General features: G+C 42.6%; 1 protein-coding gene and 1 pseudogene across 3 annotated transcripts; one reads left to right on the top strand and one right to left on the bottom strand.

Moving 5' to 3' along the window:
- Positions 1–443: 443 nt before the first annotated feature.
- On the top strand, positions 444–10,409 carry LOC109869026 (death effector domain-containing protein-like). Of its 2 annotated transcripts, none has more exons than XM_020458840.2 (5): positions 444–705; positions 2,451–3,092; positions 3,388–3,492; positions 4,748–4,885; positions 5,180–10,409. In XM_020458840.2, exons 1-5 carry the CDS (start codon positions 663–665, stop codon positions 5,608–5,610), a joined length of 1,359 nt encoding a protein of 452 aa, XP_020314429.1. In that variant the 5' UTR covers positions 444–662; the 3' UTR covers positions 5,611–10,409. The 2 variants fall into 2 exon arrangements, with proteins under 2 accessions (XP_020314429.1, XP_020314430.1); XM_020458841.2 differs by having other exon boundaries at positions 448–635.
- LOC109869024 (UDP-glucuronosyltransferase 2A1 pseudogene) lies at positions 7,274–16,380 on the bottom strand (annotated as a pseudogene). The gene is made up of 2 exons (XR_004205244.1): positions 16,204–16,380; positions 7,274–12,262 (listed from the first exon to the last, which is right to left on the bottom strand). The product of XR_004205244.1 is annotated as a UDP-glucuronosyltransferase 2A1 pseudogene (transcript).
- Between the last annotated feature and the right edge of the window lie 2,142 nt (positions 16,381–18,522).

Genomic DNA, 18,522 nt, shown 5'->3' with positions numbered 1-18,522 from the left:
AAGGGAAGTACCAAAACACCTTGATATAGGGGAGGCGCATGCAAGCCGATGAGTAAATTTAGCTAGAATGCAATAAATTATATAGTAAAACCTGCAAAAGAGTGAATGTAAACCAGGGAAAAAAATGTAATACCCTCCTGTGCACAATTTTTTTTAAAACACACAACCTTGCCGAAAGCAACAATAAAAAGTTTGGATGGCAAACCCCCCCAGTAAATGTCGAACTGTCCCTAATTTGTAAATAAACTTCATATCACCCATCATAACCCAAACACATTAATCCTGTTTTTGTTGTCATAAACAAACAATCCATCTCATGTAGAGAAACATGTGTGTTTTTACCTAGCCAACTGTGTTTAGATCAAAGATTACTTCAAGAGAGAGAACTTCGAAGAAGGAAAGGAGTGTCTGGTTTACAAGAATTCTAACGCGAACCGAATTTGAGATTTACTCGTCTAAACCATTGTAACCCGGATGTTAATACTGCGTAGTGTACCGGATGTTCTTTCATTTTAGCTGAGATACGAAAATGGGCATGCTAATTGTTAGCCTCGTGAAAGAGTGTGAAATTATACACTTTAATTGTGTTTTCTGATCTTGAAGGAGCTAGTTAAGGGTTCAACCAAAAACGTTGAGTAAGTATCTACGGTATTTCAAGTTAAATGACTTTGAATCAAGGTATTAACTCAAGGAAACGTAGCTACGGTAAGCATCAATAGCCAGGTAACGTTATCTACTTTGCCAAAGTTAGCCAACTAGCATAAGCGACCAAGTCCTTGTTAGCTAACTAGCTTTTTTGAAAAACTAGTTAGTTACTGGTGGTGTCGTTGATGACTAAACATTTTTGTTGCATTTTGTGTGTAACTGAAATATTTGGCTAACTAGTTCATCTAAATTTAAACTAGTTGACGTAACTAACGTTAGCTGGCTACGTTTTCACAATAACAAGCTGCTTATTTGTAACACGGTGGCTATCCAGTTAGCTGCATGGTTTAACCAGCTAGCCATTTAGGGTTAGCGACAGTCAACAATGTCATAATGTAGGTAGCTAGTTAGTACTCAGCTAGCGTTATCTAGCTGGTCATTACTGTTTACAACAAGCTACGCTAGCTTCCCAACTGTTGTGATTAGTTAGCGGTAGCTTAGTTGAGGAACGCCTCAATGTAGCCAGTTTTCCGAGGCGGAGGTGAGTATTGATAACTGGTAGCGCAATTATCTAACAACATTGGGTCACCATCAGTCGATACTTGTGAACATGTCAATTCTGAAAACGCTTACATATACCTGTTTGTCCTGTACAACTGCAGTCTATCCGCGGGGTAAGAGTTACTGACATTCATACTTAAAAACTTTGATTCCCAACCTTTTTCGTTTACTGTAACATCAAGTACATTTTGCTCTGCCCAGGGTACCTTTGAAGTACCCCCTCATGTGCACTTTACCAATAAGCCTATGGCCTCATGAGTCTTCTCAAGTACCCCTGGTTGGGAAACACTGGAATACAACAACCGACGTTTTCCTAATTTTGTGTTGCTCAACTGGAGACGTAGCGGTGGTGACTGACGTACTACATACACAGATATTCAATTGGCACAAGCGCATTCACGCTAAATTGAACTCCCAGGAAAATTCGGTGTTTGCGTTCAATAATAAAAATTTTAAAAAAGTATGAATTTCAACACATAGTTACAGGTAAGCGTTTTTCAGTTAGACATTCCAGCGTGTCTTTTGCAGTCACTTTGCGTTTATGAAAATGTACATTTCATAAGGATGTGGTAGCCTAAACCTACCGGTGACGTTAAAACTAAAATGTATAAGGTAATTTCGTCAAATTTGTGAGGCTCATCAGTTGCTTATTCAACATATTTGCAGCTATTTCACTCAATCCCGTTTTAAGTCTCCCTTCCCAGCTGTTTTACATTCCCTGAGACGAACCAGAAATATTCCCAGATTTTTATAAAACAGCCACCATCTGCTCTAATGTATTCACGAAACCGCAATTAAAGAACATCTAATCTATATTCCCAATTAAACTGATTGAGATCAAACGATTAGAATGCAGACACATTTTTTACATTTCACTAGTAAAACACGATTGACATTGGTCATGCAATGGTCTATTTTGACATTTATTATGCCTAATTTGGTGTTTGAGGGTAGCCTATTAAAAATATAAATGTTGGGCATATGCAAACGTTGCAATTGAAGGATGCATTTTTATGCATATTCTATAAATATATTCAATAAGCTACATTTGTAGGTACAACCTTTTAAGAAATTATGATAAAACCATTAACATTTGGCGGGGTGTGCTAAATGTGTGCTACCAAATGTTTGTATTTATGTAAGCTCACACTGTCATGCAAAATCATTCTGTTGTCCTGCATTTGTGTATTTTAAATGTGGTCACTTCAGGTGTGAATAGTGTTTTGTCCCTCCTTTTCTTGTAGAAAAGCAGTTGAAGTATTCAGACACAACACAGAAGTTGTTGGGATCGTCCACCCCTAACACAGTGATGACCTCACAGCAGCATTCCCTCCCCAATGCAAATGTCAACCCTCCCCTCCTCATCCCCCAGAACTCATTAGCTCACCCGGGTAGGCCTCACATTCATCCAAACCAGCTGGACTCTACTCAGAGTAGTGCTGCGGGGCACCCTGCCTCCCACACAGGTCTGATGGGCGGTGTGGGGTCCTCGTCGGTGGGGACCTCCAGTGGAGTTGCAGTGAATAGGGGCACGTTGGCCTCCTGCACTAACTCTGCCTCCTCAAGGACGCCCTCGTCAGGACGCTTTGAACCCTGGCCCGAGGAGGCCGTAGACAATGCTTACGGCTTGTACTCACTGCACCGCATGTTCGACATAGTGGGGGCCCAGCTCACGCACCGCGATGTGCGAGTGCTCTCGTTCCTGTTTGTGGATGTCATTGACGAGTATGAGCGCGGTGGCATCAGGAGTGGCCGGGACTTCCTGCTGGCTCTGGAGCGCCAGGGGCGATGTGATGAGACCAACTTCAGACACGTCCTGCAGCTGCTTCGCATCATCACACGGCACGACCTGCTGCCCTACGTCACACTCAGGAAGAGACAGACCGGTAAGTGTTGGTTTCCTTCTCAAACTTTGCCTTTTTCAGACCCACTGTCATTTTCTATAAAAAAAAAAATGAAAGACCAAACGACATCTAATGGTGTTGAGACCGAGAAACGTAGATTCCCCATCTGCAAAATGTTATGTTGTCAATCTCCTAAATGTTATTCCGAATATTTCTCTCCACTTCTCGCAATCTTGAAAACACACTTTCTAGTCCCTTAGTTAACAATCGACAGTTTACGTTAAATTGAAATATTTTAAGTCACTAACCAAAAGCCTTCATGTGCTTTACATTTCAGTGTGCCCAGACCCAGTGGATAAGTACCTGGAAGAGACGTCGGTACGTTATGTGTCCCCCAGAAGAGGAGGAGAGAGCAGGGAGGCTGCACCCCACAGAAGGACAGGTGGGTTTGACTCTGCATGTATACAGCTACATATATACAGTATACTGAAGTATGTGGATACTGCTTCAAATTATTGGATTCGGCTATTTCAGCTACACCAGTTTCTGACAGGTGTATAAAATTTAGCACACAGCATGCAAACGCCATAGAAAAACATTGTCAGTAGAATGACCTTACTGAAGAGCTCTGTGACTTTCAACGTGGCACCATCATAGGATGTCACTTTTCCAACAAGTGAGTTAGTCAAATTTCTGCCCTGGTAGAGCTACCCTGGTCAACTGTAAGTGCTGTTATTGTGAAGTGGAAACATCTAGGAGAAACAATGGCTCAGCCGCGAAGTGTTAGACCACAAAAGCTCACTGACCGCGAAGTGCTGAAGCGTGTAAAAATTCTGTCCTCGGTTGCAACACTAAAAAACTGCCTCTGGAAGCAACGTCAGCACAAGAACTGTTCGTCGGGAGCTTCATGAAATGGGTTTTCATGGCTGAGCAGCCGCACACACGCGTAAGATCACTATGCGCAACGCCAAGTGTTGTCTGGAGTGGTGGCTCGCCGCCATTGGACTTTGGAGCAGTAGAAACGCGTTCTCTGAAGTAATTAATCGCTTCACCATCTGGCAGTCTGACGGACTAATCTGGGTTTGGTAGATGCCAGGATAATGCTACCTGCATTACAGTGCTAACTGTACATTTTGGTGGAGGAAGAATAATGGTCTGAGGCAGTTCATGTTTCTGGCTAGGCCCCTTAGTTCTAGTGAATGGAAATCTTAATAATACAATGACATTCTTTGTGGCAAAAGTTTGGGAAGCCCTTTCCTGTTTCATCATGACAATGCCCCTGTGCACAAAGCAAGGTCCATATAGAAATGGTTTGTCGAGATAGGTGTGGAAGAACTCGATTCGCCTGCACAGAGCCCTGACCCCAACCCCATTGAACACCTTTGGGATGAATTGGAACGCCGACTGCGAGCCAGGCCTAATCGCCCAACATCAGTGCCTGACCTCACTAATGCTCTTGTGGCTTCATGAAAGCAAGTCCTCACAGCAATGTTCCAACATCCAAAGCATTCCCAGAAGAGTGGAGGCTTTTACAACAGCAAATTGGGGGGGGTGGGTTTGGAATGACATGTTTGACGAGCAGGTGTCCACATACTTTTGGTGATGTAGTGTATGTGTGTTGGGGGAATTAATAGAATTGGTGGAAATAGTGACATAAATACATCTGTAAATGTCTTTGCCCCTCACTCTACTAACAGGTCCCCAGCCAGTGATCTGCTGTTCTCCATCGGGGACCCAGGTGGGCCCTTCCCGCACCAAGCCAGGCCCCCCATTACCCAGCCGCAAAAGAAAGAGGGCCTACGCCACAGGTGACTGCAGGGAAAAGCAAACCTGTGGTAAGGGCATTTTGAGTGTGTATCATGAAAGCACGGAAGAAAAATACTTCTTAAGTAACTTTATGCTTTCAAAGGTTGTATCCTACTTTTTGTCAGTTATTTCATGACAATGAATGACAAAGGACTTGGCTAAAGCACATGCATACAGATCTGTGCCAAATTATACAGACGCTGATTTAAAAATTAATGATTGCGTCATGATTCATTGACAGTATAATTTCCAATAGATGGCACACCTCTTCCTCTGTGTCACCCCTCCCCTTGTTCTTCCCTATTCACCCCACACCCCTGCAGACATCCGCCTACGAGTGCGTGCTGAGTACTGCCAGCATGAATCAGCGCTTCTGGGAAATGTTTTCTCCAACAAGCAGGAGGCTCTGGAGAGGCAGTTTGAGAGGTTCAACCAGGCAAACACTATCCTCAAGTCCCGGGACCTGGGCTCCATCATCTGCGACATCAAGTTCTCGGAGCTCACCTACCTAGATGCTTTTTGGCGGGACTACATCAACGGCTCCCTGCTGGAGGCCCTGAAGGGTGTCTTCATCACAGACTCACTCAAACAGGCAGTGGGCCATGAGGCCATCAAACTCCTGGTCAATGTGGATGAGGAGGACTATCAGGCTGGCCGCCGCAAGCTGCTCCGGAATCTGGTCACAGGAGTGGGGGCAGGGTCTGCAGCTGAAACCGCAGCCGCACTTGGAGGGAGCAGAGGGACTCCATCCTAGAAATGCATGCGTCTGCTGCTTTTAGCAGAGGGGGAACCCGTGTCCCGAATAAGAGAACTTGACTTCATGGTGAGGACAGGAGCAAGAAAAGTGAAAAGGCTGTTCTGTTTCAGGAAGAAGTGTGAGGGAGAATGCTGGGTGCCCTGCCCTTTCATCTATGAAGGGAATGTGAAATAAAAGTGATCCAAAGCAAGTGAGTTAGGAGATGTGGAACACAGACCGAAGAGAAGTGCTTTGAAAGTTGAAGGGCTTTGTTCTTTCTGCTGGAGGGACAATGCTAATATTTTCTATTGTAACTTGACTATAAGTGAGTTGACTATAAAATCAGATTTTACATTTTTGTTTTCACACATCTATTTCCCAAAAAGTGTTTATGAAATGTCCCCTTGTAGACTTTCTTCACATGGCTATAAGCAGGCAAGTCACTGTTGGGACATTTTGCATTTTGTTTATTGCCAGGCTAGGACAGAATCCTTGTAAGCCAGAGACATTACCATCATACAATTATTTGGTCGTAAATAAGTCTGAAATTTTCTCACTGCTGGTACCTTGCTGTCAAATGAACAAGTATTGTGAACCAAATCAACAAGAATGATTCACAATATTTGTTCATTTGACAACAAGGTACCAGCATTTTGAGAAGGGAAAAAAATATTAACCTTACTGAGAAGTGCTTGAAAATTGTTGCATCACAAACATACATTCAACAAAATATAGAATGCAATTTTTTTTAAAGCGGTAAGTCATGTTGAAGTCATTTTGCTCCCTAAATACTGTATCTGGGCAATTCCACGGTAGCAGTAACACTGAGACGTCGATATTTCACTTTAAAATGTATGCCAAACAAAAACCTATGATTACAAAGTTAAACAAAGCATACAACTCTATGCACAAGAACTTGTTTTAAAAATTTCCGCAGAACATTGCATATGCTAAGTTTGGTAACCGAATTACAGCACAAATTGTCATTCTGTTACCAAACTTTGCATCGGCACTGTTCTGTGTTTTTGTAACATTTTCAGTTGGAATTGTAAAAATAGGCATAGAGTTGTAAGGTTTGATTAATTTTGCAATCGTTGGTTTTTGTTTAACGTACATTTAAAAAAGTCTCAGTAGCTATGTTTCCATCAACTTGTCAAGTGAATTATATATATTTTTTCTGTCGACATTTACAAAGTTTGCATAGAAAATGGGTGCGACAATTGCCTGCTATGGTGCGTTTCCATTTAACTGTTGTGTGTATTTAAAAAAACAGCTGGGCGTAATGACGGCACTTAAAAAAAAATATGAAAGTGTTGAATAAAAATGAAATGGTTGAAGTGTTTCCATTATCCATTTAGGCAAATTGCGCGTGACTAAATTGGCGACAGCCTGTATGCCCTCCCACCTATCTGTTTCATGTCTCAGGTAGACCAAGTTATCTGGATAGAATGCAATAGTTGACCAATATTTGCCGTAGTCTTTTTTTATATATTTTTTTTGGGGGGGGTACATTTTACCCCTTTTTCATAATATCCAATTGGTAGTTAGTCTTGTACCATCGTTGCAACTCCCGTATGGACTTGGGAGAGGCGACGGTCCAGAGCCCTGCGTCCCCTGAAACAAAACCCTGCCAAGCCACACTGCTCGCTTAACCAGCCGCACCAGTGTGTTGGCGGAAACACAGTCCAGCTGGCGACCGCAGTCATCGTGCAAGCGCCCGGCCCGGCACAAGGAGTCGCTAGAGCGCGATGGGACAAGGATATCCCGCCGGCCTAACCTGGACGACGCTGGACCAATTGTGTGCCGCCTCATGGGTCTCCCGGTCGCCTGCGACACAGCCTGGGATTGAACCCATGTCTGTAGTAATGCCTTTTGCGCTGCGATGCAGTGCTTTAGACCGCTGTGCCAATCGGAATGTCTTATTTGCCATATTCTAATCATAATCGTGCCAATGTAGCGCCACAGTCCGTGCCATGGTGACTCCTGTAGATCTGTAATAATTGGATGGTGAAACTTGCATCCAGAAAAGCAGGGCAAATTTTGAAAGTCAAAACAATCCTTGTTCTGCAAAGAAACATTTTTTTAATTGAAAAATTGATTTAGCAAGCAGTAGGCATTTACAATGAAATGTGGAGTGGAGCTTTTATAGTTACGTGTATCACATGCCTGCATACATAAAAAATTGCCAATCATAATTCATTTGAAAAAGTTTCCATAATTTGTTGTAATAAATAAAGTTAGACGACAGAAAAATCCACCCATGTCGAACGGATAATAATTCTCATATCTGCCGTTTCCATTACACGTGGCACATTCTTTTGATGTGACATTGCTTGGTCAATGGAAACCTGCCTCGTGTCACTTACCGTACTGTGGAATTGCCCGTCTACTCTCCCGTATAAAAAAATGTTAAATTGTATTCACCCATGGCTCAGATTTCTTACTGATTTTGTATGTCAAAATTTGCATTTAATTTGAAAAAAATGCTACATTTATTCTTTAAGCAATTGTTTTGTTATCGTTATATTTGTGAGAGGTACAACCTCTCTGTCTCTTCTAAATCCACATGAAATCAATCATCTGTTTAATATACCTTTTTTGATGTCAATGTAAATTATCATGAATATTCGCCTCTAATAGAGAAGCAGGTTGGCATTTATTGTCATGAGTCTTTAACCAGGAGACAGCGATTCTGCAGAGGTCACTATAGCTGGCATAGCCACAAAGTCATAAGATCTGATTTTAAACCTAACCTTAACCACACTGGTAACCCTAATGCCTGACCTTAAATTAAACCCAAAAAGCAAATATTTGTTTTCATGAATTTTTCAATATAGCCAATTTTGACTTTGCAGTTGGCCCATCTAGTGGAATTTACTCTGACATTACTTACATTAACCAATCAGGATTAGACATGTTATTTTGGAATTTGAAATGGAAAAAATACTAATTTAGAAAATGAAATGCATAAATCAAACTTTCAGAAAAAGAAAGACAACGTTTTGAGTTGATCAATATTGATTCAGTACTATCTTTGATCTGCTTTCCAAGTCATCTCAAATTTTACTACAGTTGCTCATTTTGTTTCGTGCAAATGTTCAAGACCAAAATAATTGGTGATTTATTTTGGACCAAATTTTCAGGGCATGTCTGCGTTAAGGATTCTATTATGTTTGGCTGGCATAGATTCATCTTTGTCCACAGTTCAATAGCCTACAATCAGACACAATTTAGCATGGTTAAGTGCTACCCCAGTTAAGAGCCTCCGATACTTACTTTAGGAAGTTAACATTGAGCAAAGACTTCCATTTGAATATTTAATACAGTTCCCCTCATTTTGTAATTTGTTGGTAAATTAATGTTATAGATGAGCATTTTTCGCACTTTTGCAGAGCAGCCATTAAATGTTTTATGGAAGATGAAACCGCTTTCAAAAATCACTCTTGATTTTAACTCTAGTTAATAAAATGATCAGTGACATTCCCCTTTACATGGTCATTTAATAAAATAGCTAGTCCTAATTGGTGCTAAAATCTTATCTTGGTACATAAAAGGTTCTGTCTGGTAGTTTGAAGTAAGAATGCTAGAAATTAGGGTTGTTTAGCAATTTGACACATGCCATCTTTTATTTTGGGATCAGTTTTACTGCTACCTTTTCTTGCTAACCCAATTATCTTTAGATAGTTGTATAAAAAAGTCCCCTCGGCCAACTGAAGTTATTGAGGAGTTTCCCATACCAACCCTTGGGCACATGTCAGAAAAGGACACACCACACTCTAAAGCCACTGTTACGATGGGATATGTTTTTCTAATGGAATATAGCAAAGTTGCAAACTGGTATCTATTGTACGCAGTGCACAAAAAATTAGGAACACCTTTCTTATTGAGTTGCACCCCCTTTTGCCCTTAGAAGAGTCACAATTCGTCTGGCATGGACTCTACAAGGTGTCGAAAGTATTCCACAGGAATACTGGCCCATGTTGACCCCAATGCTTCCCACAGTTGTGTCAAATTGGCTGGATGTCCTTTAGGTGGTGGACCATTGTTGATACACACGGAAAACTGTTGTGTGAAAAACCAGCAGCATTGCAGTTCTTGGCACCTACTGCCATACCTCATTCAAAGGCACTTAAATATTTTGTCTTGCCCATTCACACACTGAATGACACATACACAATCTATGTCTCAATTATTTCAAGGCTTAAAAATCCTTCTTTACTCTGTCTCCTCCCCTTCATCTACACTGATTGAAGTGGATTTAACAGGTGGGATCATAGTTTTCACTTGGTTCACCTGGTCCGTATGTCATGGATGGAGCAGGTGTTCCTAATTTTTTGTGCACTCAGTATATAGGTTCTGTATTAGTTTTTAAATATCTGACTTAAGATAGATTGCATGTCTGATCATGATCCCCAGAAACTTGAGACAACTTTTGTAACCTGTAGATAATTAATTAGGTTATATTTAATTTGCTTTGCAAATTTTTTGCTGCATTTTTCTTGCGTAGTGCAAGCAAATGGGACTGTTCATAAATTGGAGAGATGTGTATTGTCAATACCATACAGCTGATGGGCACTTTATTTTTTTAACTGTTTAAAATATTTAGCTGTACCACACAAACATTAGTCAAATCCACCACTCAGAAATCTAGGACATAAAAGCAAAAAATGCATCACATTGTTGTCGACCATTTTATTTTGTAATTATTTTGTGTTGACCAAGAAAGAGATTGTGGTATTATGTGAATATGAACATGGTTATAGGTGATGGGTACATTTTAATGTCTGTAAAAAAAAATAAAGTTCTTTAAAAATCTATTAAAATGTTGTATTAGCAATATTGTGACATTGACAAGATTGCATTGATTTAACATTTGCTAAATTGCTGTTTTTATTTTATTACAAGAAAGAGTGATTGATTAATCATCTATAGTCTGATTTTGACAAAGTTTCATGCCCATTTGTCTTGTAGTGGATTTCAATTGCACCAGATAATTTGAATGTACTGTAGAATGTAAAACAAATTCTTCAGAAATTACTGCACTTTTTCCTTTTTCTTTCGGCAAAGAGCCCTGCCTATAACCTTGCAAGTCATTAGCGTTAGTAACAGGACAGAGACTACAACAGTCAGGAGAAGTACCAGCACATCCACATTGTGGTAAGCATACCAGGGCATCTTGTAGGACTCAGTGCGCAAGTGTGCTGCACCCTTGTGTCTCACAGCAAATTCTAGCCAGAAAATGGCATTGTCCATTGGTTTGAGAGGTGTATCATGGTGGAGCTTTGACATCCTGCGCATATTGTTTCTATAGTGCTTCCTGTTGTCCAGGATGTCTGTCAGTGCCTGTGTCATAGGTTCCACCTTTAGGGTTGTCACCTCGAGAACCTTAGCCACACCCCTGGCCTGTAGACGCAGCATGTTGTCAAACTGGTCAAAAATTAGAGGAAGGCCTAACATGGGAACCCCATGGTAGATGGCCTCATAGATCCCATTGGTGCCCCCATGTGTCACAAAGGCTCTAGTTTTGGGATGGCCCAGTAGGTCATTCTGAGGCAGCCAGTTCACCAACAGTGTGTTGTTGCCTAGAGTAGAGGGCTTCTCTCCCGTGTGTCTCCACACCACCTTCTGAGGCAGGAGGGCGAAGGCAGCGGCAATGACCTCTGAGATCTCCGGTAGGAGGCTACCCAGCAGACTCCCCAAAGACATGACCACAACCCCATGTTCCCCCGAGCTTTGCATAAATGCCTCTAACTCTGCTGGCAAAGGCTTAGAAGGCTTACACTGGAAGCCCCCCATGTAGACCACGTTGGGCATGGTGGGGCGTGGGAACTCGAACACAAAGTCCACTCTCATCAGCCATAGGTCAGCCCCTTGAATGAGAGAATAGATGTTGGTGTTTGGATCGATGAATTTGTTGATCACACCCTGGTATAAGGGTCTTGTTATGCCATAATCAATATAAAGAGCGATTCCATAATGCAAGAAGTTTTTCAGTTTGTTGGCAAAACTCATTTTATCTGTGACCAGTGACCCGATAGTTGGTATGTAAGAAAGGGGCGAAGGTGCAATTGCAAAGTGTCCCTCTGCATTAGTGATCCAACGAACGTTAAGCACAATAGGAAGACCCAAGTAAGTCCCTAATACAACTCCTCCTGCAAATCCAGGATCAGTCAACATTAAATCAAAGTTGGCTGCCTTCAGCTTCTCCATTAATTGTTTGTCCTCCATGGCTAAGAGGGCCATTTCAGCACTGCTGCGATGGGCCTCCTCCAGCAAATTAATAGTCTCTTTCTGTAGCTCAATAAAGGATAAAACGGAGCGCTCTCGTGTCCATATCTCCAGGCTCCTCTTCAGGAAGTATGCCATGTACTGTGGGTCCTCCAGTCTGCTGGCCCTGGGCACCGGCACTGTGACGGAGGAGTAGTGGGGAGCGTGTTCAGGGACGTACCAGCTGGTGGACGAGCGGACCACCATTAAAGAGTGCCCCCGCTGGTGCAGCTCTCGCAGGAGGATGTCCATGTTGAGCCAATGGCTGCCGTCCACAGGGTACACCAGGATGTTGCCAGCATGGCTCTGAGCTGGGAACACCCACAGGAGACAGGTCAGGAGGAAGAGAGCAGGATCTGGAGGGAAGCAAAGTGGGGCTGCCACGGTGACTAGCATGGTTTGTCTGGAGAGGACAAAGAATGTAACAAATATTGTTGCTTTCTGTGTTTGAACAGTCTAAAAGTGTTTTCATCCACCACACACACACACACACACACACACACATTAAGTAATGTGACTAGTTGTTTACTATCTCAAACATGAATTCAATGCATTGGTTGCATATGTTCTTTTATATTTTAGCTACATTGGCGGTAACAGACTGCCATTGATAAAAAGATAAATCAGTGAGATGCTGCAACTTTAAGATTGCCCGGCAGAAGAGGATATGAAGCAAGCTAGGCAGATATGTTGGTGAGGCCATTATTGAGAATAAATAGTAGTTAGGCCAAACACAATTGATTCACTGTTTAATGGATTAACCCCCCAGAAAAGTGAGGCAAGTGAGAAAAAAACATGAAGTGGATAAGGAATAACTTTAGCACATTGTCCTAGGCACTTGTGCAGGCTCTAGGCCTAATGTGAGCTTCAAAAGTTATATTATTCCATGGGAAAACCTACACTATTTTTCTTAAAAAGAGTGCAGATGTTACAATGTTTTTATAACCATGAGAAATTAAACACAATGGGAAGTATAACTTGTGACAGTTTCTTTATTCCTGATTATAAAAAAGTGCAATCCAATCTCCTAATTGAATGTGATGCATAGGGCAATAGAGGAAACTACTTTAAAAAAAACTAATTACAGAATGATTGACAATACATGTGTAATAAAATAAATGTTCATGTATAATAATAAGTTAATTACCTGAATGCATCTCTATAGCCTATAGGCGAAATAAACAAAATATCCATACAAATATGATTAGGCCTGTCATAGACTAGGTCTTGAAGAAAGAGGGTGAATCAAGTTAGGTCTGCCAAATTAATGTTAAAAAAAATACACATATCCAGCCGTAGAGGATAGCCTATCATCATCAAAATGGGGCGGCAGGGTAGCCTAGTGGTTTGAGCGTTGGACTAGTGACCGGAAGTTCAAATCCCCGAGCTGTCGTTCTGCCCCTGAACAGGCAGCTAACCCACTGTTCCTAGGCCGTCAGTGAAAATAAGAATTTGTTCTTAACTGACTTGCCTAGTTAAATAAAGGTTAAAAATAAAATAAATGTTGTTTATAACATGCACAATTAGAGGCATCAATCTATAGAGCTAAAGACTAAATTCGAGCCCAGTAACTTTGCTCAACACATCCTCCTTCGATTGTCTCGTCTGGCTGCCCCACCTTGGAGAAGTCATATCATATCATGGATCTGCGCGAAGCGTGTGCGCACTTCAAACGCATTCTGTCTTGGTGTTATCAGTTGACCTAGTACCGGTAAAATGTAAATTATGAATCGCAAATCACCATACAGCTAACACACTTCGATTTCATCAATCATTTTGACTTCAATTTGGTTGTCTAAAATACTATCAGCTTGCACTGCGTCTTTGCTGATGAATATATCTGAAATTGATGCATTTAAATGACTGTTTGTTTATAATGAGGAACGTCCCACGTTTAACCTGGACACATAAATAGTTCGATGACGTTGTTGTTTCGTCTATTAATCACTTCTAATATATCTGAAATTGATGTATTAACCATGCATTTAACTGACTGTGTTTTTATAATGAGGGACGTCCCATTATAGTAGGCATTTGGCGCTGGCTTCAGCCATGACAGCATGAGAGAAAAAGTAAACATCGGCAAGTGATCTGCAGATGCGAGCCTGTGTGTTTCACTGTCTCGAAGCTCGAACATGATCTGAGCACGTGATCTGAGGCTGTTTGGTCTCTTGAGCTTCAATTTGGGAAAGCCTCAAAGGAGAGCGGACAGTGCATTACAAGCAAATCATACATTGCCCATATATTTGTGGGGTGTGGAGAAAAGTAAGGCGGGGGGCATCCGTTAAACAGTAATTCAACTTTGGCCGGCCTTAGATTATAAAAAGCGAGACTAGCATTCAAATAGCAGTAGTTGTTGTCCGGTGGAGGCACTTCAGAGGAGGAAGGGGAGTACCATCCTCCAGTGAATTTCATTTTAAAAAATGGTTAAACATTTAAAAGGTTATCCTTTTTAGATAAAACTATACTAAATGTATTTACGTCACCAAATCATTTATTAAACACAGTTTGTTTGCATTGAAGGTCTACAATAGCCTCAACGGCACTCTTTAGGGTAGCACCAGGGTGTAGCCAGAGGACATCTAGCTTCCGTCCTCCTCTGGGTGCATTTACTTCATTACAAAACCTCGGAAGCTCATGGTTCTCCCCCTTCCATAGACTTACACAGTAATTATGACATCTTACGGAGGACTTCCTCCAAACTATCAGAGCTCTTGCAGCATGAACTGACATGTTGTCCACCCAGTCAAAGGACCAGAGAACAAATCAAGTACTGAAAGCATAAGCTACAGTAGTTGACTCAAAGAGAGAAAGACAATAGTTGAACAGTTTTTAACAAATTAATTTCTTCCAAAATGAAAGACAAGAAGGAGAGAGAGATTATTATTTTATTTTTTTACTTTAAGTTTCACTTAGCTAGCAAATGCAGCTAGTGAGCTTAGCCTACTCAAGCACCCTGCTCAAACAAAGGGATGCTATGTTAGCTAGCTGGCAATGACTATCCAACACAACACTGGAACTCCTCCAAGTCAAGGTAAGCTTTTGGTTTGACTAATTTATTGCCACCGGTTTAAGTGCTAAACTACTTACTGACTACACTAACGTTACTGCATGATCGTAGCGGGTTTACTAACGCATTAGTTGTATTAGCTATGTTGACTATGATGTTACTTTAGCTAATATGGTGACAACGATGTAGGATGTGTGTAGAGGTTAAGATATGGTTTGGCTTGGAAAGGTTTTTTGTCTGGTCACGTACAACTGATGTGTTGTGGATTGAAATCCACAAGCAAAGGGAAAAGGTGAGAGGAGGAGAGCGCATAGATGCGAGAAGGAATACAACATGGCTGCTATGAAAGTGAACTGTCTTTACACGTGATCAGGGGTGTATTCATTCCGTCGATTCTGTTGAAAAACCTTAAACAGAAGCAAACGGAACAAAACGGGAATATACAAACCTACATTTGTCCTATACAAACTCTGGTTTGCAACTGTTTGACTAATGATTACACCCTACATCAGCTAGATACAGGCAAGAGTGTGCAAGGCAGTATTGAATGTGTCACTGTTTGTCCATGTGTCACTGTCTGTTGCCTCAACATTTTTCTCTCAAACTTCTGTCGCCTCAACATTTTCTCTCAACCTGTGTGCACCTACGTTGTAAACTTTCATTCATAGGCTCGGTTGTAGCAACTTCATGATAAGTATAGAGAAAATTTGAGTGTCATGTAGTAGCCTTAATCTATCGTAGTTAAATTGAACTGGGTGAATGGAATATGAATGACAGTCATCCAATACGCTGTAATAGATAAATAAGGCCATGCTCATGAAAAATATATATTGTCCTCCCTCATCTTAAACTGCACGGACTGCCACTGTTGTAGTCACGGTGTACACTTGAACTGAAGTTGGATCCCTTCCTTCACCTGACACCAACCTTTGTGTGAGCCACAATGGACATGGCCAAACAAGTTTTTACAAGATAATGGACTTTTATGTGATGATATACACTGCACATAGATATCTCATTCAGTGTAATCAGAATTTAGTTGTTTGAAGGAGGGGAGAACAATGTGCTCATAAATGTAAAGCTCTTTAGGCTTGAGGATGTTATGTATAGGTACCAGTATACCTTTGTTACTCATTTGCAGAAAGTCATAACATTTTGCATCCACTTGTGTAACGTAACTTTCCCTGAACCCAAAGTAGGGGCGGCTCTGCAAAAAGCAGGGGTTGGACCACATTTATTTGAAGTTATTTGGTACAGTATTATGGATATTTTTTTTCAAAGAACAGAATGTAACACACACACATACTATACCAAAATAAAAGGCCACATCTTACCTTGGGTAGGAAGATATGAGCACCTTGTTGAAAGTGGCCCCAAAAAGTCCCTTTAAGTATGAGAGTACTTTGAAATAGGGATGAATATCTCCAAGGCAAAGAAAAATGCAATCCTGTCAGTGGCTGTTTCTTCACTACTGCTCAACACAGTTTTTCGGAGACTACTAAAACAAACACATATGTTGCACTTTGACACACCACAGGAAAAGTACAAATGAACTTTGACCCAAATATGTGACATTGTCTGGGCCATAGCCAAAGGAGAGAAGGTGTGCATGATCTGAAGCATGTGTTCTGGAATATAATGCCTGCCCCAAAAACAGATTATGCAGAGGGGATTATGTACAATTCATTCACAATGACTCAGCCTCTCATAATCCAAAAACAATGTGATCATGAAAAGTGCAAGATACAAGATTTATTTCCATGCAAGTATATTCCTTCATAATTAAATATTGTTTCAAAACCAATAGTAAAAGCATTAGCAGTTCTATGATCTCTAAAGGGGAATTATATATCTAATATTGTCACGATCGTTTGAGCAACGTGCAGCGTGATCTGGGTTCCACATCTTTATTTAGTGAAATGCACAAAACAATAAAGCAAGAACGAAACATGATGACAATGGAGTGCTGACATATAACTACCCATAAACAATATCCCACAAAACAAAGATGGAAAAAATGCTACTTAAATATGATCCCCAATTAGAGACAACAATTACCAGCTGCCTCTAATTGGGAATCATACAAAATCACAACATAATCAAAACATAGACAAACAAAACTAGAACCCCACATAGAAATAATAAGCTAGACTAAACCCAGAGTCACGCCCTGACCTACTCCACCATAGAAAATAAGGGCTCTCTATGGTCAGGACGTGACAGTACCCCCAAAGGTGCGGACTCCGGCCGCAAAACCTGAAACCAGCATCGGGGGAGGCTTTGGTGCGGGACGAAGAACCCGCTCATCCTGCGGATCCAGCTATGGACCCAGGCTGAACACTGTGCCTGGACTGGACCTAGATACCAAGGAAGGCTCCTGCCATGGAGCGGGACTGGACGCCGTGTCTGGACTGGGCATCGGCGCAGAGGAGGGCTCCTGCCATGGAGCTGTACTGGACGCCGTGTTTGGACTAGACATCGGCACAGAGGAAGACTCCTGCCTTGGAGCTGGACTGGACACCGTGTTTGTACTAGACATCGGCGCAGAGGAAGACTCCTGCCTTGGAGCTGGACTGGACACCGTGCTCGGACTGGGCATCGGCACAGAGGAAAGCTCCTGCCCTGGAGCTGGAGGTTCCGGACCGTGGACCGTCGCAGGAGGTTCCGGGCCGGGGACCATCGTCAGAAGTTCTGGACTGGGGACCATTGCCGGAAGCTCTGGACTGGGAATCGTCGCCTGAAGCTCTGGACTGGGGAGGCGCACTGGAGGCCTGACGTGTGGGGCCGGCACAGGTGGCACCGGACTGGTGACACGCACCTCAGGGCGAGTGCGAGGAGCAGGCACAGGACACATCGGACTGGGAAGGTGCACTGGAGACCTAGTGCGTGGAGCCGGCACAGGTGGTGCCAGACTGGTGACACGCACTTCAGGGCAAGTGCGGGGAGCAGGCACAGGACGTACCTGACTGGGAAGGCGCACTGGAGGCCTAGTGCGTGGAGCCGGCACAGGTGGTGCCAGACTAGTGACACACACTTCAAGGTGAGTGTGGAGAGCTGGCACAGGACTTACTGGGTTGTGAATGCATACTGGAGACCTGGTGCGTGGATCCGGCACAGATTTCACCAGACTAATAGCACGCTCCTCAGGACGAGTATGGGGAGCCACTCAGGTGGCATTAAACTGATGACACGCTCCTTAGGGCAACTGTCGTGCATCTCCCACCAACTCAACAACTCTCTCCGCTCTTTCTCCTCCAATACCTCCATCCACTCCTCTCTGACGTTCTCTGACTCTCTCCTTTCACTCACCTCCAGTTTCTCCCTCTTTTCCCAGACTGGCTCTGGTTCACTCCTCAGCTCCGCCAATCACCCCATGTGCCCCCCCCCCAAAAAAATTTGGGCTGTCTTTTGGGCTTTCTCTGTGGATGCAAACCCCGGCGTCGTCGCTGTCCTCCCTTCTCTCCTTGCGTCCCCCGCCAAGGAAGGCGATCCTGTCCTGCCAGGATTTCCTCCCAAGTCCAGGATCCCTTCCCGTCCAGAATCTCCTCCCAAGTCCATGTTACCCTCTCCTCCTGGGAACGCTGCTTGGTCCTGTTGTGGTTGGATATTCTGTCACGTTCGCTGGAATAATTATCGGACCAAGCTGCAGAGTG

This window comes from Oncorhynchus kisutch, linkage group LG24 (assembly GCF_002021735.2).
Source record: "Oncorhynchus kisutch isolate 150728-3 linkage group LG24, Okis_V2, whole genome shotgun sequence".
NCBI classification, from domain to species: domain Eukaryota; kingdom Metazoa; phylum Chordata; class Actinopteri; order Salmoniformes; family Salmonidae; genus Oncorhynchus; species Oncorhynchus kisutch.
The sequence above is the reverse complement of the archived record's forward strand: the minus strand, read 5'-3'. Positions and strand labels throughout refer to the sequence as shown.